Source organism: Triplophysa rosa, linkage group LG14, assembly GCF_024868665.1.
Source record: "Triplophysa rosa linkage group LG14, Trosa_1v2, whole genome shotgun sequence".
NCBI lineage: Eukaryota > Metazoa > Chordata > Actinopteri > Cypriniformes > Nemacheilidae > Triplophysa > Triplophysa rosa.
Window position 1 is genome coordinate 789,162 of NC_079903.1, and position 27,374 is coordinate 816,535.

Here is a 27,374-nt window from a genome sequence, read left to right on the forward strand (position 1 = left end):
CGTTAATGTTGAGATTAGTAATTAATTGTTTTTTCTTTATTAATTTCATATTTGATGTTCAACTTGGCCTGTAACCTTTGACCCATGAGATCATGGTCTTTTTGCTATGAGACTCATAGTCTTTTCTGTGTTAGAGAAGTGTGTGAGACCTATAACTGGTTTAAATGCATTGTCTCATATAAAAACTCAATCAATAATAGAAAAACTAAATACTGTAATAAAAATAATAGAAAAACTTAATACTGTAATAGAAAAACCACCATAGAAGCAACTTGAAACTTAGCATGCATACATGTATGTGTCAGTGGTGGCGACGTACTTATCCACGACGTTAGTGTCACGTGTCTATGGTGGCGATGTATTCTTCTCTCACGTAAAACTACACGACTGTCTCCTTCGGCAGGCAATCCATGGCACTATCCACATCTCATAATCACACATCTACACCTGAACACCCATTGATCTCGTGTATGGTTCCCCATCGCAGCGGGAGAGGACATCTACAAGCCAACGACGCCGGAACAACACCAATCTGCCTATTAGAGATAAGACATCAGACATTTTCTGAGATCGATGATATTGTGGACTGTATCTTTTGACTGCCGCTTCTAATTCAGTGTTGTGCCCTCCAAACTCACTGATTGTATATCTGAACAATAATTTGGTTTATTACTGTTTTTTAAAACACTGAAATTTCACTTTTCATTTGATTTACATTTCACTTTTCTGCCTTGTTTCATGAGCAAAGTGCATGAAGTAAATTAAGTTATAAAGTGTAAATAACTAAACAAAAGCCCAGAATACTATTGGCAACTACGGACTTCAGAAGCAAACAACGTGTTTTCCTTTTATTGTAGTGTACTTCTTTTGTGGATAACTAAGTGTCCTGTCTTTGAGAAAATCCTTTCCGCAGGTACAGATAACTCTTGGCAAGCTTTCTAAGAGAGGGGAATGTTGGCTTTTTCTTATTTTGAAGAAAAAATGTTGTGGGTCTTGGTGCCATGGAATGGATTCTCTTCTGAGTACTGGCGCGTTTCGGTGGCAGACGAGCGATACTGCTGGGAAGTCAAAGTTTGCCCACACAGGTGGGGAAGCAGCTGCCCCTGCAGTGGAACTTGATGTGATCACAGTCATCACTTTTGAAACAGATCCAGATATGTTTTTCAGTTTATATCTCTTTTGTTTCTTCTTAAAATAGTCCCAGGGCATCATTGGAGAGACCGATCATGGACAGTGATGTCTTTCCAAGAATACAGAGGACTGTAGTGGCAGCTTCCCTCTGCTCACACTGACTACTTTTACATGCACCCTCATAATGTGATTATAATGAGATTTTGGCCATATTGCAATTAAACTTGACCTCATGTAAACACGACACTTCAGTTTAAATCAGTGGTTCTGAACTCTGGACCGCGAGATCTATTTTCCTGACGAGTTTAGCCTGATAACTCGGATCAAACCCACCTGAACAAGCTAATCAACGGCTTCAGGAATAGACCCGTTCAACTTAGGGGCTGTCTCCACCGAGGCGTACAGCGTGTTTTTTTTTTCAAATGTTTACAACGGAAAGGCAAAGCAGCTAAGTTAAAATAACGCTGAGCAGCGCCGGCACTGAGCCTGCAGATAAGAATGCCAGCTGCTAGCATCTTCAAAAAAACACGGCGTTTCCGTTGGAATCTATTTAAATCGCAGGCAGTAACGCCACGGTGGACACAGCCCCTAACTGTCAACACAAGCCGTCCAGAGACAGCGCGAACGTGATTTTAACAGAGACAACTGTTGCAAAGGCATTTTCATTGTATTTATTTATCACGGCCCTGAATAACTCTAAAAAACATCAGTAGAAAGGTTTTCGTAACAAATGGGAAAGCCATGCAGGGAGAGGATTCACATGCAGTAGTTTAATGACGAACGTCCACATGGTAAACGGAGGTATACAGTCGAATCGAATCCTAATCATGTCGCAGAAATGTCCAAGGTATCGGCAAATATCCTATTGCTGGCAGAGAAAATCGTTATAGTATGGTATCATATCGTGATGAACTGTCCGATTTACACCTCTAGTATGAGACTGTTAAATCACACACAGGTTGAGGACCATTTGAAGTATTTAAGAGAATCACAAGCCGTGAGGGTCAATACACAGACAAGCAGTCCACTAACAAGAGCTACACAGCAGAAATATAAGTTATCCAGGGAGTCAGGCAGACAACAGAAACCCAAAACCAGGATGATGCTCAGAATAACAGTAGTGACACAAACAAAACTAAGCAATGACAGAGAAAACAAACAGAGTTTAAATAGACACGTGCGATGATTAGTCCGGGCAAAGGATTATGGGGGATATAGTTGTAGCGGTTTTAGCTGCATGTTAAAATAATGATGAGCTAAGCTCACCAAATATGGTTCTCCACCAGATCTATCAAGATCACATCCATGAAATTAGTTATTTAAAACATCAATTTCAGTTAAGGAATTAGTTTCACTCAAAGGAAAATACGTATAATAATCGTGATCAAATATACATATTTTACAGTCTCTGATTAGTAATATAAAGCATAACAATACTTGTATGCATTCGTCCAGCATAAACACAAACAATACATGAAACACAAACGCGCTAGGGAGCATGGAGAGAGAAAGAGTGAGGAAGGAGAGAGAGAGAGAGAGAGAGAGAGAGAGAGAGGGCATGGCAGCGATTTCAGAACACCAATAAAAATCATCTTTAACAAAGAGGTACAAACTTAACGCAGCTATTCTATAAATAGAATTGGATACTTTCAAGCTCTGTGCTGGACCAATATCCATATGCGCGTGTAGAGATGGATTTGTTCAAAAGGTTTCAGAATGCAGTCCAGCTGGAAAGTTCCGGGCCTCGTGACCAGCCGCGTTGATCATCAAGGTGTGCGAGGCAGCAGAAGTCCATTGTTCCATCTTCCCCCCCAGTGGGGGAAAAGGCAGTCTCCGAAGAGACGCCACGAACCAGTTTCTGATGAAGGCAGGTATAGAGCAAAAAGGCGAAGCTTCGTTTTCAGAGCAGGCTCGATATTTAACTTCATGAGAGGGCATGCCCACCTGAGTATGAATCGACCAATCAGAGTTGAGCAGGGAAGAGGTTCTTTGTCCACTCAACAGCTAATTTGCATCTTTATGACCTCCTGGCAACTTTACAAAATACCAGTCCAAATGATAACATAATGAAAATAAAGTGTTCTATGGTCACACAATATATATAAACAAGGAGGAATTGTAAAGACAAACATTTAGATATCAAATATGCTAAGGTTTGAATTGCATCAAGTTATGATTCATTTCTGATGTACGAATACAAACAAAGCCTGAATTAAACTTGCCTATTTAACAATTACACATTATTTAAAATGGCAAGAGCGACAACATATAACCTAGATATTTAGATATATTTATAGAAAAGGACAGTTTAATCACACAAGTTCCTATTTGTCAGAGGAGTTTCTCTGGATAGCCTCAGATGTTAAATTCCCGGTGAGACAAAATAGAGAGACTTCTCACCTCTGCTTTGAAGCTTAGGAGTCGTAAATATCCCACGGAGAAACAAAAGGGTTATCAACACTTTCTGTGAGATCACCAACCTAAATCCAAGCCCCTGGATTCACTTACAAAATAGTAAATTTTCATGATAATTTACTCACCCCCATGTCATCCAAGATGTTTATGTATTTGTTTCTTCAGTTGAAAAGAAATTAAGGTTTTTGATGAAAACATTCCTGGATAGTGGACTTCAATGGACTCCAAATGGTTGAAGGTCAAATTTACAGTTTCAGTGCAGCTTCAAAGGGCTTTAAACGATACCAGATGATGAATAAGGGTCTTATCTAGCGAAACGATCGCTCATTTTCTAAAAAGAAAAAATGTATGTGCTTTACGAACACAAATGCTCGCCTTACTCTGTTCTGCGATGCGCGTTCATGACTCCACGTAATACGTAATTACATTGAAAAGGTCATGCTTGACGTAAGTGGAAGTACCGAGTCAGTGTTTACAAGTTGAACGTGCAAGTTTTCTATGTAATTCTGACTCTGGCTCCCTAATAATTCCCTCCAAAAACAGGAGAAAAGGAAGAACAGAATAAACATGCAGCCACCTCCCTACGACACAGTCAAACATGAAAGCAACAATGAATTGACAATATGGTTTAGGAGGCTACGATCATTTTACATAGTTTCAGCTTTGCAACAGTATACAGGTCAACAAACCCAAACACACAATGCAGGCTCTAAGGCAAGCTTCAGTGTGACAGAAAGTTTAATTCTGGCTTGGTTAACCCAACATCACACTTCTGTCTCTCACCGGATACGCAGGAAGTCCTGAAGTGGAGCGATTTGAAGTTACATTAACAAAAGCAGAGCATGATCCTACAAACATGTGAGCACCGCCCCAGCATGTGACGCAGTGTGATAGCGAGCAGCTGGATGCATGTGCTCATGCCACATGTAAATAACTGGACACAAAATATTGATTTGAAATCTTTTATAAGCTCATTTGTAACAAATACAAAGGTGACATAACAAAGAGTGATACGTGTCCAAATGACTCAGACATCCGCATGGCAGTATTAGAAAACTTGAAGGTTCTCTCTAATCAAACTTGGTTCTAGGATTATATTTGTGAGTTCATCAGCTCTATGAATGCACACAAGAGGACCAATCAGGATCGGCTTTGTTTATCTTCATCTTTTATAAAATTAAGTTCTTGAAATGTCTTACATTTTACAGTTGTAAGCCTATAAGGTCAAACAGTAAACTATTTAATTGATGGGCTCTTAATTACAATACTAAACATCAGCATGTTATTTCAGTCATACTTATCCCTGGAGAGAAAACCATTTTACCTGTAACACTTTCTGTGAAATAAAGTATTAAGTACTAAAATATTTTTAAATATAAAATATAAGCCTTTAATGCTTAACATGAACAAGACAAAACGATTAATCCTGAATTATGAAATGTAACTTTTTTTATACATGTCAACACATTATTACAACACTAGTTTTATGTTTTAATGTTTTGATATTGTACATTTAGAATACAGGGTTTCTGTCTGTCTTGTTACTCATTTTGCAATATGAAATGCAAAAACTTTGAAGCACAATAACTCAAAACTGCTCAGAAAGCAGATAGAATCTTTTCATTCCAATGTGACAACATGTTGGGTTTTCATGTTTTGGGTGGACGTAATGATTTCTAAACCTTACTCTCAACCCCTAACCCTCACACAAACATTCAGCGTTTTAACATTTTCAACATCATTTAGTTTGATTTTTCCTCATGGGGACCAAAGTCAAAAACTCTTGTTATTTTGGCCATAGTGGGCACATTTGGTCCACACACTGAAGGGGGTTTACCAGAACCACACATCCACACAGACAGAGTATCTTTCTTCAGAAAAACACATTACAGTGTCAATAATACTGAGGTTTACTTAATGTACTTCTCCAGACTGAACCTTAAAAACTCTGTGTCATTTTTATTCAGTCAGCTTGTGTGTTGCGGATCGTTGTGAGCTGAAGATCAGACCATTTCTGCACACAGTTTAGTGGGTTTATGTGTAGTTTTCATGTGGTTTAAATGACATGCAGAAGAGAGATGGACATTAGCATTCATTCTCATTGACATTAGGAGGAGGCATGTTGGGCATTTCTCTTCTGATGGTGGACTCGGTCACAGACACCTCTGGTCGACGACTCAGAGTGGCCGTGAGTTTCTTACGAAAGACTTGACACAAGAAAACATAAATGAGAGGGTCCAGACACACTTTTGTCGATGACAGCCACAGCGTGATCTCTTTGACCCAATAGAGGCGGTCGTGAGTCCAACACTGGACATGAGACGTGTTTCGGGTTTGACTGAGGGTGTAGGGGATTCGGGCAAGATGGAAGGGTGCAAAGCATAGGAAGAAAACTCCCACTACCACAAACACCTGAGGATAGACGTCAGATATTACTACACACAACATTGACCATCATCATTCAGGACAGGAGAAAGTTCACCCTACCTTACATGTGGTTTGTTTAGTGGCTGTGGCGCTGTTGCTGCGTGACACGCGGTACGACTCCAACACTTTTCTGCTGATGAACGTGTAACACACCAGCATCAGTGACAACGTGCCCCAAAACAGCAGCTGGCAGAAGTAGTTGAAGCCCTCGTGCCACACGAGTCCCGCCTGACCCTTCATCCTGGAGCAGCGCAGTCGAGCGCTCGAGGACGTCTGTGGGGTGCGGTTACTCAGGACCACGTTGGGCAGAGCCAATGACAACATCATCAGCCAGATAACAGCGCAGAGGACCCGGGTCACCCCAAGCCTCTGGAGCCGGCTCTTCCTGAATGGATGCACGATCTTTAAGTAACGGTCCAAGCTGATGAGTCCCAGCAGAAGGATGCCCACGTACATGGTGCTGTAAAAGAGGACCGCCGAGTAACGGCAATGAAAGGCCCGCAGGTGCCAGGAGCCCAAGCCGGCGTCGGTCAGCACCTTCACGGGCAGTGTGACAGTCATCAGCAGATCCGCCACCACCACGTTCTTCAGATAAAACACAAATGTTGAGCTGCTGTGAATCTGAAAGAAGATCCAGGCGGCCAGAGCGTTCATTGGCACGGCCAGCAGGAATAAAGCTGCGTACAGACAGGGGAAGAGGACGGAGGTGACGCTTGTGTCCCGCTCGCACTTGAGAGACGTGTTGAGCTGACTCACATTCATCTTTATCGTGTCTGGAGGAACAACATGAATAGACGGTTTCAAAGCAACAACATAAACAAACGATACAGCGCATGCACGCGGGACTACCCCCAACTTCCGCTACACGGTGCCTGTAGATTATTTCTGATAACAAGCGAAAGAAACCGAGAAGAAGCGTTACTTGGCTAAACTTGTCTCTCCAATATTTTGAATTTAGACTGCGATACCAAGCTCAACCTCTAGATGTCAGTGTACCATACGGTTTCTTTAAATGCGACCGAACTACAGCACCCATTCAACAAATTGTTTATTTAATAAAATGAACATATAACAAAATTCAACGAATCGTTTATTTAATACAATTATTATACAATAAAATAATAATATTAATTAATATTAAGAAAAATAAAATAAAATATAAATAGTTATATTATTAGACACTAGCCAAACACAAACCGGAAGTTAACTGCAGTCCAGGCACGTGCATCCGATCAAACGGTCTATACAGCTCAACACGTTTTACGAAACAACACGAAATGACATGACAGATGTTTTGATGTTAACTCATCTTCAAATTCAAGTGTGAAGAGATGCAAATTGTAAAAAAAAAGACAGAAGGTTATTGTGCAGACAAACACAAACATACAGTGGAAAATTCAAACAAAACACTCACCGGCTGCCTGTCAATGAGAAAACTCAAGCCAACTCAAAGAGCAAATGAAGAAAGGAGCCAGGATTTGAACTTTCCATGCAACGTGCTGGAGCACAGTCCACTGGACCACCGGTGCCGCTGCTGAACCAATGTTTTCACACATGAAGAAGACATACATTAATGATACTGACTTGTGTGACGAGTGCTGTAATCGTGTGTGACTCTTCCTGTCTCTCTTCCTGTCGCTCGTCCGTCGTAAAGTGTGCTGCTGAAGATTATTCTCCAGTTCATGATATATCAGACTCATGGTGTCATGACATGTCACTTATTTATTACATTCACTCATCATGTAGTCACTGATGAATCTGACTTCATTTCATTAGCTGAACACAAACTAATAATTTGACATTAAAACCCTGTCATGTAATCTTAAATGGGGCTCAACGTGGTGAAGCTCCTCCATAAAGCACAAACATCCATCAGTAGAGCGATCCAATGACTCCAGTATTTTGTTTAATACAGCGCAAATAAATGCGAACAGACAAGATTGGAATATGATGTTTGTCACTTTACTGTATGTGAAATACTTGTATTTATGAAGGTAAAAAAAAACTATGTTTCATAGCACCTCTGGTTCCATCATCCTGACAACCCGTTCTCACTCCCAACTCAACACACATTGACACTTGTTCAGTAAATCTTTTTTCAACGTCGCAGGGTACTTCATTGCTTTGGTTGTTTGCCTTATTTAATTCTTTGCATTTGTAAAAGTAGAAAAGATTTCACAAATATTCATGGTTTCATAGATATTTTGAAGCACATTATATTTTAGTCAAGAAAGACTAATTACTTACGACTGTAATCTGATGATCACAATTACATACCATATAAGTAGAACTGTGTGTGCAGGGTATATACAGGAATCATGGAGCTAAATTTAATACTTTTTAAGACCTTTTTCAAGACTCTTTCCATACGTTTTAAGACCTCATCGCCACTTTTTTGTTTTAATCGGTTACATTGGCTACACATTAACTTACATTTACTATATAATGATTGTAAGATAGCACAACTAAACAGTCTTAGTTTGTAATAACTCCTTATTAATGAAACATAATTCAGAAGGGTGGGAACGAAGCACAAGAGAATGAATTGAGTGACTAACCCAATGCAAGGTTTATTAGAAAGATAAACAAGGCTATGCTAAATGCCTTCCGACACACAGAGCAGTACACCTCAAGGTTATTCCCAGAGACGGCCCTCAGCCATGCTTCCAGCACTTTATCCTCCAACCACGTTGTTTAACAACCGGTTGTAAATGGACCTCCCACTATTCGCCTACCTACTCAATGATTAAATTCAGGCAACTTTAGCATATGACCTCTTTGGACTAGGAATGCACGGAAATGAAAATTCTTGACCGAAGCTGAATAAAAATGAAACAATTCGGCCGAATACCGAACACGGCTTTTCTTATTTCTTCTATTTATTTAGCCAATTTTTTTACTATTGTATAAACTGAATGGTCAAAATGTGCTTTTTATATTTTATCTAGCTTTTCAATATAATACAATATAACTTGAAATAAAATTAAGCAAAACAAGTCCCTGTTGAAAAAACAGTATAGTGGTTTGGTATGTTTTGATGCTGGTTTGCACTGGCTTAAGGTGGTCATGTGCTGGTCCTTAGCTGGTTTAAGATTGTCAAACCAGTATCAAAACATACCTAACCCAGCATATGCTGTTTTTTCAACAGGGGTAGGCTAAATTAAAACAAAAATAGAGCCCTCTCCCTTCTTGCTTAGCCTATATTAGGCCTATAACTGACTGGTGAAAGAATGTACTGTACAACAAGTGTCCTTCAATATTAAATAACTATAAATAAATAAATATATATATATATATATATAAACTATGAATAAACGAAAACTGTTGGATTATTATAGGCTACACTGCAAAACGATTTAAAGAAAAAAGACATCCATGCAAGCAATTCTGACTGACAACCATTTCAGTTCACGTCTCTCCTCCAAACTCCGCCCACAAAAGCTGATTGTTCTCTCAGAAGGTGCACTTGTGGCCGGGATGCACAGTCACAGAACATACTTTGACAAGTTGTTTAGTACAGGGAATTGTGTGCACGCGACCACTGTGTGATGTCAAAGGATGTCGCAAGCGGTGGAGCTACCCAACAAACATTTGGACGTTTAATGACCGTTGAAAAGACGTCAGTCCGACACGTCCCGGGTGAAAAATAGTTCCAAAATGAACGTTGAACGGATGTCTTTGACGTCACCTGGCCGTGATTTCCAAGTCTTTTCTACTCGTCCCTGGACGTCCAAATTTGCCATCTTCTGGACGTGTATTATTAGATATGTTGCTGCTTAATTTAAGCGTATATATAAGCCTGCATTTAATATAATCACACACCCATTGTGTAACATCGTGTAAGGCAAGCAATTATGTCTAAAGGTTTACATGTCTTAAATTGTTCCGATTGATTTAAAGCAACCTGGGCTTCCAATACACCTGAGCAGTGCCACAGGCTGATTGCCTCCATGCCACGCCGCATTGTTGCAGTAATTCATGCAAAAGGAGGCCCAACCGAGTATTGAGTGCATAGAAATGAACATACTTTTCAGAACCCTGACATTTCTGTTTAAAATATTCTTTTTCTTTATTAATATTGTAATTTTCTGAGACACTGAATTTAGGGTTTTCATTATGTGTAAGCCATAATCATCAAAATTTCAAGAAATAAAGGCTTGAAATATTTCACTCTATGTGTAATGAATCTACATAATATATGGGTTTCACTTTCTGAAATGAGTGACAAAAAATATTGACCTTTTTAATGATATTCTAATTTTTTTAGATGTACCTGTAGGTTACCTAACGGTGCTGTTTGAATGGGCATGATGGGCACGTATCGATGGCGTGAGATGCGTGTCTCACTGCCTTTACATGAGCATGCACTTTTGGTTTGATTTAATCCCGGATCCCTAAATCCAATTGATGACTTTTCATTAAACTCTTAGTATCTAAGAGCAGCATCTATGAAATATGCGTTATAATTGATGTGTTATGCATTGCAAAGTTAGGAAACGCGAATGTAAACTGTATTTGCAGATGCGTTTCAAACGCTTTGATCATAATGCTTGCGTAGACTTCAGTGAAATGCTCTGGTTTCTCTCGGCATTCTGAGCTGGTTTGTGCGAGTCTCATCTACAAACAACTCAAGCTCTTATCAGCTCCATCCAGCGCATTTACATTAAATGCGATCACTAGTGGATAATTTCACGCGCTTCCATGTCCAAGTGTTCTTCCAAGTGTCTCATAGCAGACCTGTTGTTGTGCAGTTTCTGTTCATGTGTGCAAAGACAAAAATGACATGAAATTATTTTGAAAAAGTCTTGTGATCCTACGACTAAATTTAAAATACATACAAGATTGTAATTAACATGTATTACACTTTATTTTTCTCTAGAATAATTGTATGTCAATAAAAGTTACTAATAACATTAGAATAAACTTTTTAAGGGTAGCAAAAGCACCTGAAGAGTACTGCATTCCATTCTGTTCGGTTTGAAAGATGAACTTCAGCAAATAGTATGGAGGAATTTCATGATATGTCTTTATGTTTTTGATCATTATTCACTATGTATTGCTCTTCGTTTTAAAAACATTTGTATGAGATTCTGAAAAGCACCCTGAACAGCTGTGTTTTTGATGTCTGGCAGTGTTTATGAAATCTGGGGACTTTTTCCGGCCCCAACCCTACAGTATGACCAAATCTGGGCATGTTCCGCCCTGTTACTATGACTATAATCTACATTGAGCAAGGCCACAGTTTTACCACAGGAGGTGAAGAAAAGGAAACAGGTCATGATGACCATTACATAATTGTGGTGGGCGAGGATATATAAAAATATATTTTAAAAATTAGGTAATAGCCAGCCTACCACGAATAAATACGCACCTTGTTGCCTGGGATATATTGGTGGCAGAAAATAACAATTGGTTAATAAAAATAAGAGATAACGGGAATCTACCTGATTGGTTTTAGAAAGGACCACCTTTCAGAAGTTTCACTATAACTGTAGACTGAAAACACTTGGTTTTTAGATGACTTGGAACATCTCACTTTGTTTGACTCGAGCAAATAAAGTTAACCCCTTGACACCCGGACCTTCTTTGTCTGAGAGATTTTTTGAACTACAAGACTGATATTTTTCCACAACAATAGCTGGCATTCTGGATCATGGCTAGTCTACATCTTATATTAAGAGTCTAGATTGTGACTATGTTAGGAATATATGTTAGATTAGTGAAATAAACAGCATTTGCCCCCTCCGTCTTCAATGCCACTGTGGTGCCCTTGAGAAAGACCCTTAACCAGGTGTGTAAACCTGGTAAAACCTGATGTTCTTGTAGAGGATGTCCACTGATTCGCTTAATTGGACTAGGTGTTATAATCCCACTATTTCAGCACAGTTGAATTGCCCAATAGGACATTTCCCACGCCTTCTGCATTACAGGGGAAGCAGTCAAGAATATGAATAGAGGAAAGGAGGTCTGAGGTTTCACTGGTTCATCGGGTAGGCATCCTCTGTGTTTGGGGGATAAATTATTATAGAAATACATAGCATACTTACCTTTCCTTGCCATTATCAAAGAGTTGTGTCATCTCATGAGTTGTGTGTCCCACTTTCATCACATCCATTATCCTGAGTGAAAGATGCCTTTTGGTGAGGTGCTGCTGATAATGCCCTTTGTATGGTTCCCATCATCGTCAGTTGTGCTCCTCTGCCTCATTGGGTGTTTCGGCCCTTCATCACAAGACACCCTCAGCCAAGGGAGGCCCACCGCAGGTTGATCAGACCTGGGTGTGTGTCGCACTGTTACAAGCTCATTCATGCTGTGTCCAGCCGGCTAAACCACAGCCATAAATAGAAAAAAAATGTAAATTACATAAATAAATAATGGACAAGGAACAAGAGATTTTTGCAATGTCATAAGGCCAAAATTACCTTTCCATAGTATAGCTTTGAATGGTTTCTTTTCAAGTTGACCACCACCCCTCATACTGAATTTCACCATTAAGGCTTTGGTGAATGTTGGGTTTCCATGTTTTATGGGAACATTCCATAGACGCAATGGTTTTTATACTGTACAAACTGTATATCATATTCCCTACCCCTAACCCACCCCATAAACCTAACAATCACACAAAACTTCCTGCTCTTTTAGATTTTCAAAAAAGTTAATTCTGTATGATTTATAAGCTTGTTTCCTNACAATTGGTTAATAAAAATAAGAGATAACGGGAATCTACCTGATTGGTTTTAGAAAGGACCACCTTTCAGAAGTTTCACTATAACTGTAGACTGAAAACACTTGGTTTTTAGATGACTTGGAACATCTCACTTTGTTTGACTCGAGCAAATAAAGTTAACCCCTTGACACCCGGACCTTCTTTGTCTGAGAGATTTTTTGAACTACAAGACTGATATTTTTCCACAACAATAGCTGGCATTCTGGATCATGGCTAGTCTACATCTTATATTAAGAGTCTAGATTGTGACTATGTTAGGAATATATGTTAGATTAGTGAAATAAACAGCATTTGCCCCCTCCGTCTTCAATGCCACTGTGGTGCCCTTGAGAAAGACCCTTAACCAGGTGTGTAAACCTGGTAAAACCTGATGTTCTTGTAGAGGATGTCCACTGATTCGCTTAATTGGACTAGGTGTTATAATCCCACTATTTCAGCACAGTTGAATTGCCCAATAGGACATTTCCCACGCCTTCTGCATTACAGGGGAAGCAGTCAAGAATATGAATAGAGGAAAGGAGGTCTGAGGTTTCACTGGTTCATCGGGTAGGCATCCTCTGTGTTTGGGGGATAAATTATTATAGAAATACATAGCATACTTACCTTTCCTTGCCATTATCAAAGAGTCATCTCATGAGTTGTGTGTCCCACTTTCATCACATCCATTATCCTGAGTGAAAGATGCCTTTTGGTGAGGTGCTGCTGATAATGCCCTTTGTATGGTTCCCATCATCGTCAGTTGTGCTCCTCTGCCTCATTGGGTGTTTCGGCCCTTCATCACAAGACACCCTCAGCCAAGGGAGGCCCACCGCAGGTTGATCAGACCTGGGTGTGTGTCGCACTGTTACAAGCTCATTCATGCTGTGTCCAGCCGGCTAAACCACAGCCATAAATAGAAAAAAAATGTAAATTACATAAATAAATAATGGACAAGGAACAAGAGATTTTTGCAATGTCATAAGGCCAAAATTACCATTCCATAGTATAGCTTTGAATGGTTTCTTTTCAAGTTGACCACCACCCCTCATACTGAATTTCACCATTAAGGCTTTGGTGAATGTTGGGTTTCCATGTTTTATGGGAACATCCGTGGGGACAGTCCATAGGCGTAATGTTTTTATACTGTACAAACTGTATATTCTATCCCCTATCCCTAACCCTATCCCTAAACCTAAAGATCATAGAACACTTTTTGCATTTTTAGATTTTTAAAAAATATTGTTCTGTACAATTTATAAGCTTTTTTGCCCATGAGGACCTCAATTTTGGTCCCCACAGTGACACGAGTCCCCATGTGTTGGTGTGTATTCAGGTTTAGGTCCCCACCGGGATATACAAACATGAACACACATACACACACACATTCTGTGTCACAATCCAGTCTCTTAATAGAAGATTGCAGACTTGCCATGTTCCAGAATGCCAGCTATTCACTGAAGCTCATCTTTCAAACCGAACAGCATGGAAAATCTTCCTTGGGAATCCTGAAAGAAAAATATGTTCATTAATCTGTACACACACCTGGACACATGAATACTTATAAACTGAATGTGACACTTACTGACACATTTTTTGTTTACAAAACATTAGGCAGGATGTCCTTAAGGAAGAAGGTTGGGAACTCCTGATCTATTTACACATTGTTCCTGTAGTTGCATGAAATTGCTCAACTTAATGTTAATTGTAATGGTTTTTAGGCATTGACACAAAATTCAGCCAACGTACAGTTTGGGGGCTTGATGATTTTGCTATCAATTTCCCAGTAAGAAGCATAAAATAGCACAACTCAAGTGTAGAAACCTAGGTAAACCTTTTAGGGTAAAGCCTAACTTTAGCCCTACTACCTTTTAGCCTGCTAGCTAATTTTAGCCAAACTCAAACTACATGTCGGTTGACAATGTGCGCATCATTTCTTACGGTTCCTTCGTGTCCAACAAGTAAAACTCAACCACATTCATAAAGAAATACAAAATGTACTTACGCAACAGTAGTTTTGTAACACTCGGTCACTATTCGAAAACCAAACCGCCATACTCAAGTCCTCCTCCGCCGTGGCCATACAGAAATGGAAATGCGTCATCGCTCTATCGCGGGATTTTTAAAAATCGTGAGATTTGTTACAAAATCTTTAAAAAATGTTACAATATCAGTTTTGGCAATCATCCTCTTTAAATTGTGAAAGGAAATATTTATAACATTATATCTGATGAATATGTATATGCATAACTTAACATAAATTGTAATGTAGGTCTAAAGAAAACGTCTCGAATAATGACTACAATGCAGTAGCTTTGTAATTACTTGACCACACAGGGCACTTTGCAAATATAATTTGTTATTAAATTAACTTAGATTAGTACAAATGATCGTGTGTTCAAAAATGTTTTCCTGCCTTTTAGAATGGGTGTTGCGTGACGTGTAAAGGACGTCAGTGGACGTCTATTCACAACATTTTTAAAACTAATTGGGGCACTCAAATGAATCATTGCAGTATTATTCAAGGTGAAAGCACAATTGCCTTTGCATATTTCATAAGAATTTTACAGAGGGTCATGATGGACTAAAAATGCATGTGTAAAGGATGTCACTAGAGGACATCCTCTCACAACCGATTCACAACAGGGTATTTATAGAATTACACGTAGCTAAAAGTAACAATTGTACATTCAACCCCAGAGAACTGTTGACATGTACACATGTATCTAAATGCATTTTTAAGAAATGTTCTGTGTCACATATTTTTACCGATTTATGCCGTCCTACCGCCCTTTTCGGCCAGGGACACAACGTTGCCATCGGACCAAAGTTTGCTGTGTGTGCATGTGCAGTCCCAACATTTACATAGAACTTGTACATACAGTAAGAGTTCAATGAATCTTTTGAGTTTAATAGCGTTCTGTGATTCAGAGTTGTCTACAAAATTAAAAGCATACAATTCCCTAGAGTATTATTATCTGCTATAAGATTTGTGCTCACAGAAATGATTAAAGTAGTCAAACATGTACAGGGGGTGTCCTAATACTTTTGTCCATAAAGTGAATATATTTATGTCTTTTTATATAGTCTATTTCTTTTTTATTATTTTTAGGGATGCATGATATTATCGGCACACAGATACTATTTTCTGAAATTGGCTTATAAATTAAATATCGGGATCAACCTGATATGAAAAATGAAAAAGACACACTGCTAAATCCTTCATGCTAAGCATTTACAATAGCAGTCATCCTCAATTGACGGATGGCGGTCCAGATCCGAACATTTGCTTCGTTTCGTCCGGACCGCAAGACATATCCTAATAAACCTTTTAAAACATTTGACTATTTCATTGTTTAAATTGATGCGCGGCATGAAGAGCAGCAGACACGTGCTTATTTTAACAACACTAGTGCAGACACGCAGAGCAGGTAAATGGACACACAACAGTAAACAAAATGCAGCAATATTCAAGTATCTGTGTCTGTCAGTCTGTTTACTGTTTGCGATATGTCTCCAAACTTTCAACCAGATTTGTGATATTTAATGAACCATAACATTTTTATCGACATTTAGCATTAGCATTATTGATCAGCATGTAAACATTTGTGACCCTGTATGTTGGTATGAATGACATGGAAAGGATAATTGAATAAGTAAATTTGTTTTCTGTTTATTATGAGAGCATTTTAATTGTTACATTACATTTGTTGTTTGTATGTTGTCAGTAGTTTTTTATTTACAAATGCTCATTATCAGACTTCTATTAAGAGGGCATTCCCCTAGCTACAGTGCCTACAATACATATCAAAATTTTAAATAAATGGCCTGATAAAAGATAATATCTTATATATACACAGGTACATCTAAAAAAAATTGAATATCATGAAAAAGGTCAATATTTTTTGTCACTCATTTCAGAAAGTGAAACCCATGTATTTGTAACGAGACACACAAGATACGAACACGAAGGACACCAATGTAACTAAATCCACTTTATAAGGCAACCAAGGAACAGCCACAGCAAACTAGAGACAGGAAACATCCACGGGAATAAGGAACAGGTAAACATCCACAGGTACAGTAAACAAGGAACATCCACGGGAGTCAGAGGTAAGTATCTCTGTAACATAGAAACAACTAGACCTGACGATGATGAATGGGAGAGTGCTGGTTATATGTGGTGTGGATGATTGCGTGCAGGTGTGACTGTAATCAATGATGGTGAGTGAGTGCACAGAGTTCTGGGAAGTGGAGTCCATAACTAAAAGTCCGGTGAGAGAGTGCGGGGAAGTGTTTGAAGAGGCGCTGGTGCACGGGGCGTGGTCGGAGCTGATACTGCGGGTGTTACAGTACCCCCCTCTCCATGGTCCGCTCCAGTGGACCTATCAAGGCGACGATGACGACCTCGGGGATGAGGAGCTGGACGGTTGGGATCCTTTTCGTCAAAGTCTCTGAGTAAGGCTGGATCAAGGATATCGTCCAGATGCACCCACGATTGCTCCTCAGGACCATACCCTTCCCAGTCCACAAGATACTCCAGACGGCTGCCTCATCGCCTGGAGTCAAGGATGGAGTCGACCCGGTATATTTGTTGAGCGGAGTCTAAGGCCGGGGGAGGGGGGTCCTCGACCTCGGCACCAGGCTCTGTGGGAGTAAGGGAAACAGGGTTAGTGAATGGTTTTAACAAAGAAACATGGAATGAGGGAGAGATTCTATATTGAGGGGGAGTTGGAGACGGAAGGTGACTGGATTTATTTGCTGGAGGATGGTGAAGGGGCCGATGAACTTGGGGCTAAGCTTCTTGCAGGGTTGCTTAAGGCGGAGATCACGGGTGGAAAGCCAGACCTTCTGTCCAGGGGTGTATTGGGGAGTGGGTGAGCGGCGGGTGTCGGCGTGAGTCTTTTGACAGTGGATGGCTTGTTGGTTGTGGTGATGGGCCAAGTCCCAGACCCTCTCGCTTTCCCGAAACCAGTGGTCCACAGCTGGCACGGTGGAAGGGTCTCCCGACCAGGGGAAAAAAGGGGTTTGGTAGCCGAGTATGCACTGGAAAGGGGTTAATCCGGTGGAAGATTGTCGGAGAGAGTTCTGTGCATACTCGGCCCACGCCAGGTAGCGGTGCCAGCTGTGTTGTTGGTCATGGCAGTAGGACCTCAGGTATGTCCCAATGTCCTGGATCTTGCACTCAGCCTGTCCGTTGGCTTGGGGGTGATAGCCGGAGGTGAGACTGACGGTGACTTCTAGATGTTTGAAAAATGCTTTCCAGACCTGGGAGATGAATTGGGGCACTCTGTCTGACACGATGTCCTCCGGAATCCCGTAATTACAGAACACATAGTTGAATAGGGCTTCAGCTGTCTGGAAGGCCGTTGGGAGTTTAGGTAGTGGGATTAATTTGCATGCCTTGGAGAATCTGTCTACTGCCACTAGGATACATGTGAAAGTGTCAGACAGAGGGAGATCAGTGAGGAAGTCTATGGCGATATGGGACCAGGGGCGTTGTGGTATGGGCAAAGGCATGAGTTTTCCTGCAGGTAAATGACGGGGAATTTTGGAGATGGCGCAGACTGAGCACCCCTTGATGAATTGAGAGACATCCTGAGGCATCTTCGGCCACCAGTAACAGGCGGCCAGAAGCGAGAGGGTTCGCTGACTGCCTGGGTGCCTGGATCCCGGAACAGAGTGTGCTGAGTCCATGAGGGAAACACAAAACTCCGGTGGAACGAAAGTTCTTCCCTCAGGACCTCCTGGCGGAGCTCGGTGATTGCTGGTATTGATCTCCTGATCTAGTTTCCATAAAATGGGACTGAGGAAGGCGGTTGGAGGAAGAATGGTCTCTGGGGGAGACGAGTCCGGTTGGTTTGGGAACAGACGTGACAAGGCATCGGCCTTGACATTCTTGGTTCCTGGGCGGTAGGTAACCGTGAAATTAAAGCGGGTGAAGAATAACGCCCATCTGGCCTGTCGAGGGTTCAATCTTCTTGCCTCTTTCAGGTATTCCAAATTGCGGTGATCCGTAATGACAGTGAAAGTTTCTTTCGCTCCCTCCAGCCAATGCCGCCATTCCTCCAAGGCCAGTTTTATGGCCAGCAGTTCCCGATATCATAATTTTGCTCTGCCGGGGACAGCTTGCGGGAGAAGTAGGCGCATGGATGGAGGCGTGGTGGACTCCCCTGCCGCTGAGAGAGCACTACACCCACCCCCGAGGTAGATGCGTCTACTTCGACGATGAAGGGGAGGTCTGGGTTAGGGAGGCAGAGAGTGGGTGTAGTACTGAAGGCTCCTTTGAGGGTTTCCAAAGCTCGGAGGGCTTCGGGGCTCCAGGACAGAGATTTGGACCGTGTCCTGATCATGGAGGTAAGGGGTACTGCAATGGTGCTGAAGTTTGGTATAAAGCGACGATAGAAGTTTGCGAATCCTAGGAATCGTTGGAGTTCACGTACTGTTGCGGGTTGGGGCCAGTTCTTGACGGCATCCACCTTCCTCTGGTCCATGGTGACTGAGTTGTAACTGATGAGATAGCCAAGGAAGTGGATGGTGGACTGCTGGAATTCACATTTCTCAAGTTTGAGGAACAGATTGTGGTGACGGAGACGTTGAAGAACCTGGGTGACGTGGAGAGTATGTTCAGCGGGGTTGTTGGAATAAATGAGGATGTCCTCGATGTATATGAGGAGGAAGTTATTGAGAAAGTCTCTGAAGATGTCATTCATAAAGCTTTGGAATATTGCCGGAGCATTGACGAGTCCGAAGGGCACGACGAGGTATTCATAATGGCCTGATGGGGTGATGAAAGCTGTTTTCCACACGTCTCCAGATCTGATTCGTATGAGGTTGTAGGCGTTCCGTAAGTCCAGTTTAGTGAAGATGGTGGCGTTGCGAAGGCGTTCCAGGGTAGACAGAACCAGAGGAAGGGGGTAAGTAAACTTCTTGGTGTGGGAGTTTAGTGTCCGGTAATCAATGCATGGTCGCAAACCTCCGTCCTTCTTGCCCACGAAGAAAAAGCTGGAAGCGGCAGGAGAGGTAGATTGTCGGATATAATTCTGTGCCAACGCCTCGGAGATGTACTTATCCATGGCCCTCTGTTCTGAGATAGAAAGGGGATAGATGCGTCCTTTGGGCATAGAAGCCGCAGGCAGCAGCTCGATGGTGCAGTCCCATGACCGATAAGGAGGAAGTCTGGCCGCCAATTGCTTGGAGAAAATGTTCTGGAACGCCCGGTAGTCCGGAGGTATTGAAACTGGAGTCTTCTTGCCGGTACTCTCGACCGAAGTGGAATTCAGCGGGAGTTCAGACGTCTCCGACAGGGACAGAATTTGGGGTATACCACAGTGGTTCTTGCAGACATCGCTCCATTTTAACACCTCTCCGGAATTCCAGTCAATGTCGGGTTGGTGTATTTGGAGCCACGGGTGTCCCAGGACAAGGTCGACCGAAGAACCCTCCAAGACCCAAAATGATATTTCCTCTTGCTGATCGGCGCCAATCCGGAGTGTAATGGTGGGAGAATGGTAGGCGATTTGACCACGACCCAGCGGTTTCCCCAATATGTTATAGATGCGAAGGGATTGTTGATTTCTCTTACGGGGTAAATGGAGTAGATTCAGCACAGACAGAGTCTTTTGGAGATGCGGCGGGCTCTTTCCTCCCGTGATAGCCAAGAGGAGTCGAGTTGCATGGGGATTGGGTCTGGAGGGTTCAAGAAGGGTCTGATGTGGGGTTGCGGAGGAAGTACAGCGGGTTCGGCACTAGGACAGGCTGCTCGTCTTTGGGCTATACGTACTGAGTATTTAAAGAGTTTCTCCAGACCGATAGAGTCGTCGTAAGTGACCAGATGCATCGAATATCTGTGTTGAGCCCTTGTCGAAACACTGTTAATAGTGCAGGTTCGTTCCATCCACTATTCGCAGCTAGAGTCCGGAATTGAATAGCGTATTCTGCTACGGAGGCATTGCCTTGCCTTAACTTCAACAATTGGTCCTGTACTGACAGAAAGTTAGTAGACTGGCCAAATACTTCTCGAAAATGTGACAGAAACGTATCGAGAGATGTAACGAGAGGCCCACCAGCCTCCCAAATGTTCTTTGCCCAATCCACGGCTTTACTGATGAGGAGGGAGATAATATAGGCCACCTTTGAGGAGTCAGAAGGGAACATCCTGGGTTGCATTTCAAAGAGCAGTCTGCATTGTAAAATAAACCCGCTGCATTCCTCCGCGGTGCTGGAATATCGGATGGGGGCGGCTATGGGACTGGACGTCGGAGCAGGAATGTTGGGATTGGGTGGATGAAGAAGTTGCTGTTGAAGAAGTTGAACCAAGTTGGCTAGGGAATCCGGTGGTGGAGGTGGTGTAGACATTGTGATACCTTTAGGTCAGGTCTTCTGTAATGAGACACACAGGATACAAACACGAAGGACACCAACTTAACTAAATCCACTTTATAAGGCAACCAAGGAACATCCACAGCAAACTAGAGACAGGAAACATCCACGGGAATAAGGAACAGGTAAACATCCACAGGTACAGTACACAAGGAACATCCAAGGGTACAGTAAACAAGGAACATCCACGGGTACAGTAAACAAGGAACATCCACGGGAGTCAGCGGTAAGTATCTCTTCAACATAGAAACAACTAGACCTGATGATGATGAATGGGACAGTGCTGGTTATATGTGGTGTGGATGATTGCGTGCAGGTGTGACTGTAATCAATGATAGTGAGTGAGTGCACAGAGTTCTGGGAAGTGGAGTCTATAACTAAAAGTCTGGTGAGAGAGTGCGTGGAAGTGTTTGAAGAGGCGCTGGTGCACGGGGCGTGGTCGGAGCTGATACTGCGGGTGTTACAGTATTATATAGATTCATTACACATGGAGTGAAATATTTCAAGCCTTTATTTCTTGAACTTTTGATGATTATGGCTTACAGATAATGAAAACCCCAAATTCAGTGTCTCAGAAATAGAATATTACATAAGATCAATAAAAAAAGGATATTTTAAACAGAAATGTCAGGCTTCTGAAAGGTATGTTCATTTCTATGCACTCAATATTTGCTTGGGCCTCCTTTTGCATGAATTACTGCTTCAATGCGGCGTGGCATGGAGGCAATCACCCTGTGGCACTACTTGTTAAGTAGTTGTTTGGTTTTTTCTTTAAAGGTCATCAACAATAATTAGAAACATATCTTCACTAACTAATAACTTCACTTTGCAATAACTCATTTTAATATGATGCGGTTACTATTGCTTCTCCTATTTTTCTTTATGTTGTTGTAGTTTGCTGCCCCCCAGGTCCTCTTCACAACTTCGTAGAAGAGCTAGATGTGCTGCTCTCTTCCTTTCCTGAGGATGGCAGCCCTCTCTAGTTTTCAGGGATTTCAACATCCATCTGGACAAGCCCTATGCTGCAGACATCCACACACTCACCTCCTCGTTTGATCTCACACGACTCATCACAGCCGTTACTCACAGATCAGTAAACCAGGGGCCCGTTTCAATAAGGTGTCAGGATTTTCGGATGGAAGAACCCAAGCGCAGGCAGCCAGAGGTGAAGGGGTTAACAAAGGGATTTATTTATTAAATATAAAATTCAAAACAAAACACCCACGATGGGGAAAAACTAAACAAAGGCAATATACAATAAAACAAAGACTTCCCACGAGGGGGCAAGACAAACAAGGTCCAAATAATAAGAAAAATATAAACAAAGAGATCACACACTTGACGGGAATAGGAACAAGGCAAGAGACTAGACAACACAGCAAACATCCACGAGGTACAGGGCAAACAGGTAAGCACAAAAGTACAATGCACGAGCACAGGACAATGAACACGAGGGTATTATATAGGAAGACTGACAAAGGAAGATAACGAGGGGCAGGTGAGGAACATGAGACACGGCAGGAAGGCAATACGGGAAACGAGAGGGGTGGGGCCAATGACGAGACACGAGAAAGCACATGGCATGTCAATGATAAACAAACCATGACTTTCTCACACTAAACATAAGGGATCTGTCACGATCCTGCCACAAGACTAGAAAATCATGAACAAGAAGGCAGGACCATGACATAAGGAGGTTCAACCAACACAGAGTTAAAAAGTGAACTCTGAGTTGTTTAAAACCGAGTTTTTGGTTTCAGAACAGCTGATGGGTGGACTTACATTGAGTTAAGCGCATGCACCACAACTACGACAAGCCATGATCAATGGAGCTCCGATATTACGATTCACCATAGCAACGGCACCAAAAAAAAGCAACATGGCGGCAGAAAGCGCTTGACAGCAAGGCACACTTTCCGCTCTGCATACAGTGGATTTACTATTGTGCTTTAATGTGTAAATGCCTTAAGTTTAAATTGATAAAAAGATAAATGTACTAATAAACAAAACAATTAATCTGTAAATGAATGAATAAATGAATCAAACAACCGAAATAAATCCAAAATAATAACTAAAATCTTATATTCTCACTCATCATGAGTACTCTAGTGAGGCTTGTGAGATGTCATGGTGTATGGGACACTTGTTAAGTGTGTCAGACTCTTGTGTCAAAGTCAGAGTGATCATCGGTTCGAACCCTGCTTGGAGCACTTTTGGGTAGGAATGGCTGCACGTCTAAATGAATTGTTTATTACCACTTTATTTGCACACTTTATTAAGTCATTTCTTAAAAAAACTAGAAAACTAACATTTGTGAAAACATGTGAGGGAAAGAATCTGCTCTGATGTATCACACGGCCACAATGGCTGATGTTATTGATGTAAGGATGGATGAGATAAATTTTGATATATCTAATTCACTGTAAAGAAAAATGGTACAGTTTTAATAAAAATGCACAGGGAAATGACAAAATTCCACTCGGGTCCTAAATTCCTCTTCTGAAACCTGAAAATTAATGCAGCCTCTTCACATACAGGATCCTCTATGAAAGCACATATGACTTTTTAATCACTGAGGTGGTCTCTGTGTGATCAAAATGTGTGCAATGATTCATGAATGACTGTATTAATGAATGAATTAATGAGTTACACCACTTGCGCTTTAAAAGGGGGAGGAGATCAAAAGAAACTGTGGGTTTACCAAAGAAAACCTGCTCCCGACCAGGTTAGGTTCACAGAGTAAGTTACTATGGTTACTGACTCTGAGTATAAGTTACCTCTCTTTTAGAAACGGGCTTGAGTTACCCCGCTTTCTCGGGTTTGACATACCTCACATTCACAAACCCAGAGTTCCCCTCATTTCAGGGTTAATATACTTTCACTAAACATCCTTTCTGAAACGGGCCCCAGCTTGATCTCCTTTACACCCGCAACTGCACCTCAGACAACATCATTGTTGTACCTCTTCACACATCTGAGCACTTCTTCATTACTTTTAACATGCACCTTCCTATATGTACTACACCCACCACCAGTCTATTTCAGGCGTAACCTCTGCTCTCCCTCCCCTAGCACCCTCTCTGCTCACTTCACGTTCACTTCTCATCTCTAGATGCAGACACTGCCACTGATACCCTATGTAAAACGCTTACATCTTGTCTAGATAACCTCTGTCCTCTATCCTCCAGACCAGCTCACATTCCCCTCTCCTGCCCTTGGCTGTCTGATATCCTCAGTGAACAACAAACCACGCCCAGGGCTGCAGAAAGGAAATCGTGCAAGACCCAGAATCCCATTTATCTTTTGGGAATACCAGTAATTATTCTCCACCTTCTTTGCAAGTGTTACCACAGCAAAAACATCTTAAGGAAGTAAAGTGCCTAACACACAGCAGCTATTCAAGACTTTCAACTCTCTTCTTCACCCACTTCCTCTTTGACAGCTGACGATTTTGCTGTCTTTTCACCAAAAACTGCATCTATCAGCTTCTCTGAAGCTGAAGTTTCTAAACTTCTCTCCAGCCATCCCACCACCTGTCCCCTCGAACCAATCCCCTCCCATCTCTTACAGGCTATATAAAACACACACACCAGCACTCATACACACCTCCTTGGTCACTGGCACCTTTCTATGCATATTCCATTAGGCTTAAGTCAGACCTCTACTTGAGAAACCAACACTGAACTCTTCTCTCACAGAGTTACAGGCCTGTCTCTCCCGTTCATTGCAGAAACACTTGAAAGGGTTATTTTCAGCTAGGTGTCTACCTTTATAACTCAGCACAAACTACTGGACGGCAATAAAGCAGACTTCAAAAGCATATATTCCACCGAGACGGCCCTGCTGATGATCATGGAAGCACTGCGGCCAGCTAAGGCAGAATTCTAAACATCTGTCCTACTTCTGCTAGACTTACAGTATCTGCAGCCTTTGATACTTTTAATCATCAGATCCTGCTAGCTACCCTATTATTGCCAGGGTTCACAGGCACCCCTCTTCTCTAGTTTAAATCCTACCTCTCTAATATATCTTTCAGGGCGTCATGGAGAGGCGTGTTATCCACAGCTCACAACATGGTCACTGGGGTCCCTTAGGGATCAGTGCTTGGACCACTCATTTTCTCCATCTACACAACATCCTTGAAACCTATCATACAGCCACACAGGTTCTTCCACCACTGCTATGCTGATGACACCCAGATCTACTTGACTAGATATCTGGACAATATCTAAATCTGGATAAAAATATCACCACCTCCTGCTAAACCTTGCCAAAACAGAGCAGCTTGTATTTCCAGGCTGAACCATGGTACGACATGATCTGACCATCCAACTGGGCAATACAACCATTATCCCTTCCAAAACAGCCAGGAACCTCGTAGTAATCATCGATGACCAGCTGTCCTTCAGTGATCACATAGCAAAAACAACACGGTCATGCGCAGCAGCACGGCTCATCTTCCAGAAGCCTAAAAGAGCTCAGGTGAAACCTCTCTTCACCTCTCTCCACTGGCTACCGATTGAAGCCTGTATGAGGTTTAAGTCACTAATGCTTGCCTACAGGACCGTCACTGGCTCTGCACTGGCATACTTTCACACCTTCCTACACTCTTACACCCCATCCAGAACCTTGCGCTCAGTGAATGAACGGAACCTTGTAATACCCTCACAAAAGGGTACTAAATCACGTTCCCGCTCATTCTCCTTCACTACTCCTTGCTGGTAGAACGATCTTCCAAGTGCAGTCCGGCCAACCACATCTCTCAGCACTCAAGAAGCAACTTAAAACATAAATTTTCCGTCATTACTTGACTGGTAAATGTTGACTTCTCTACAAAAAAAACTTTCCACTAACACCCCTCTGTCACTCAGCAGGTACTGTTCCGGCTTTGTGAAAACTTGTATCTTTGTATAAGCACTATTTATATTATTGCCTCCTTTTGACAAATCACTTTATTGTTGCATATCTTTCTATATCGCCGCCACAAATGGGCAGTGTACAGAGGGGTTCAATATGCCTTAAATAATGTAGTCTTCACAGATCCTGAACACATGTGAACATTGTGAATCAACATGTTTGCTTGCGCATAAATCATACGACACTGTCTGTTAATATCCATATCATCAGTCAGGTTCTTTTCTAGGTTGTGGAACAACTGGTGTTGTAGCTTATATGTAAATGCATGATAATGTGGATGTAGGTTTGTGTGTATCTCTGGACCGTAAGTGTCCTTAATAACGTTTTGATTGATTGATTTGATTGATATAGGCTGCGTCCGAAATCGCCTACTTCCATACTATATAGTATGCAAAAAACAGTAGGCGAGAAATACCTGGATGGTCTACTACTTCTGCCGAGATTTGGGAGTGTGGATCGGATGGACACTTATCTATCCCATGATGCCACGGGAGCTGAGCAACGGTCAAATTTCAAAAGTAAATCAAATAAATATAGCGGAAAACTTTAAGGCGGACATCCGTTTTTAATGTTAGTGCCAATAAATTAATTTCTCGTGACTAAATTATGTTTTTATCAACTCTCACGTGTAGGTTGTTGTTAATACGTCATAGGTCAAAGAGCATATGGGTCACATGACCATAAAACATTGCGGACGCAGTATGTCCCAAATGTATTCATACTACTCATACTATATAGGACGTACTGTTTTGATGGCCGATAGGTAGCTACTTATTCAAATTCAGTACGTACTGTCACAGTATGCCATTTCGGACGCAGCCATTGTTTTAGGACATTTGTGGCTATTCTCGATTGCGAATGGATAACGACGACAAAGGATACTGTGATCAACAAAACAAAGTGGTAGGCAAAAATTAACACCAAAATAAAAGTCCCATTTATTTACAGTAAAAATAAGATTTTATGGGTGATGATGCGTTTTGGTCAATCGGATCGCATGTGGACCACACTAAATCCAGGTGTGAAACATTTAGATCTGACTAACACTAAATAACGCGTAAATTGACATGTCTAGTGCGATTATGATATCTCAAAGTCTGCAATTATGTTTCATGCGTTGTTTGTCCTTGAAGCACGGCTCTGTGACCAGTTGAAATGCTTCTCCTGAAAGCAGTGCGAGTTTGAGACACTTATAACATGCATATGAAAAAGCAGCACTCTCGTCAATTATAAATCATTATAAATAAACCTTATTATCGTGAAAATACCTGAGACGGCTTGAAGAACAGCAATAGAGAGATGACCATGGGCATTTCCTGAAACTATAGCTGCGTCCTCCGGAGGTCTCATTTGTCAGGCGCATACACTCTAAAAAATGAATCATGGCAGAGTTTGTTAT

At 41.6% G+C, this 27,374-nt stretch overlaps 1 protein-coding gene across 3 annotated transcripts; it reads right to left on the bottom strand.

Moving 5' to 3' along the window:
• Positions 1–4,522: 4,522 nt before the first annotated feature.
• On the bottom strand, positions 4,523–13,673 carry p2ry13 (purinergic receptor P2Y13). Of its 3 annotated transcripts, none has more exons than XM_057350390.1 (4): positions 13,304–13,673; positions 7,388–7,507; positions 6,034–6,746; positions 4,523–5,958 (listed from the first exon to the last, which is right to left on the bottom strand). In XM_057350390.1, the coding sequence occupies exons 3-4, from the start codon at positions 6,733–6,735 to the stop codon at positions 5,632–5,634; spliced, it is 1,029 nt and encodes a 342-aa protein (XP_057206373.1). In that variant the 5' UTR covers positions 6,736–6,746; positions 7,388–7,507; positions 13,304–13,673; the 3' UTR covers positions 4,523–5,631. The 3 variants fall into 3 exon arrangements, with proteins under 3 accessions (XP_057206373.1, XP_057206372.1, XP_057206374.1); XM_057350389.1 differs by lacking the exon at positions 13,304–13,673 and adding an exon at positions 12,021–12,522; XM_057350391.1 differs by lacking the exon at positions 13,304–13,673 and having other exon boundaries at positions 6,039–6,746; positions 7,388–11,985.
• Positions 13,674–27,374: the final 13,701 nt, after the last annotated feature.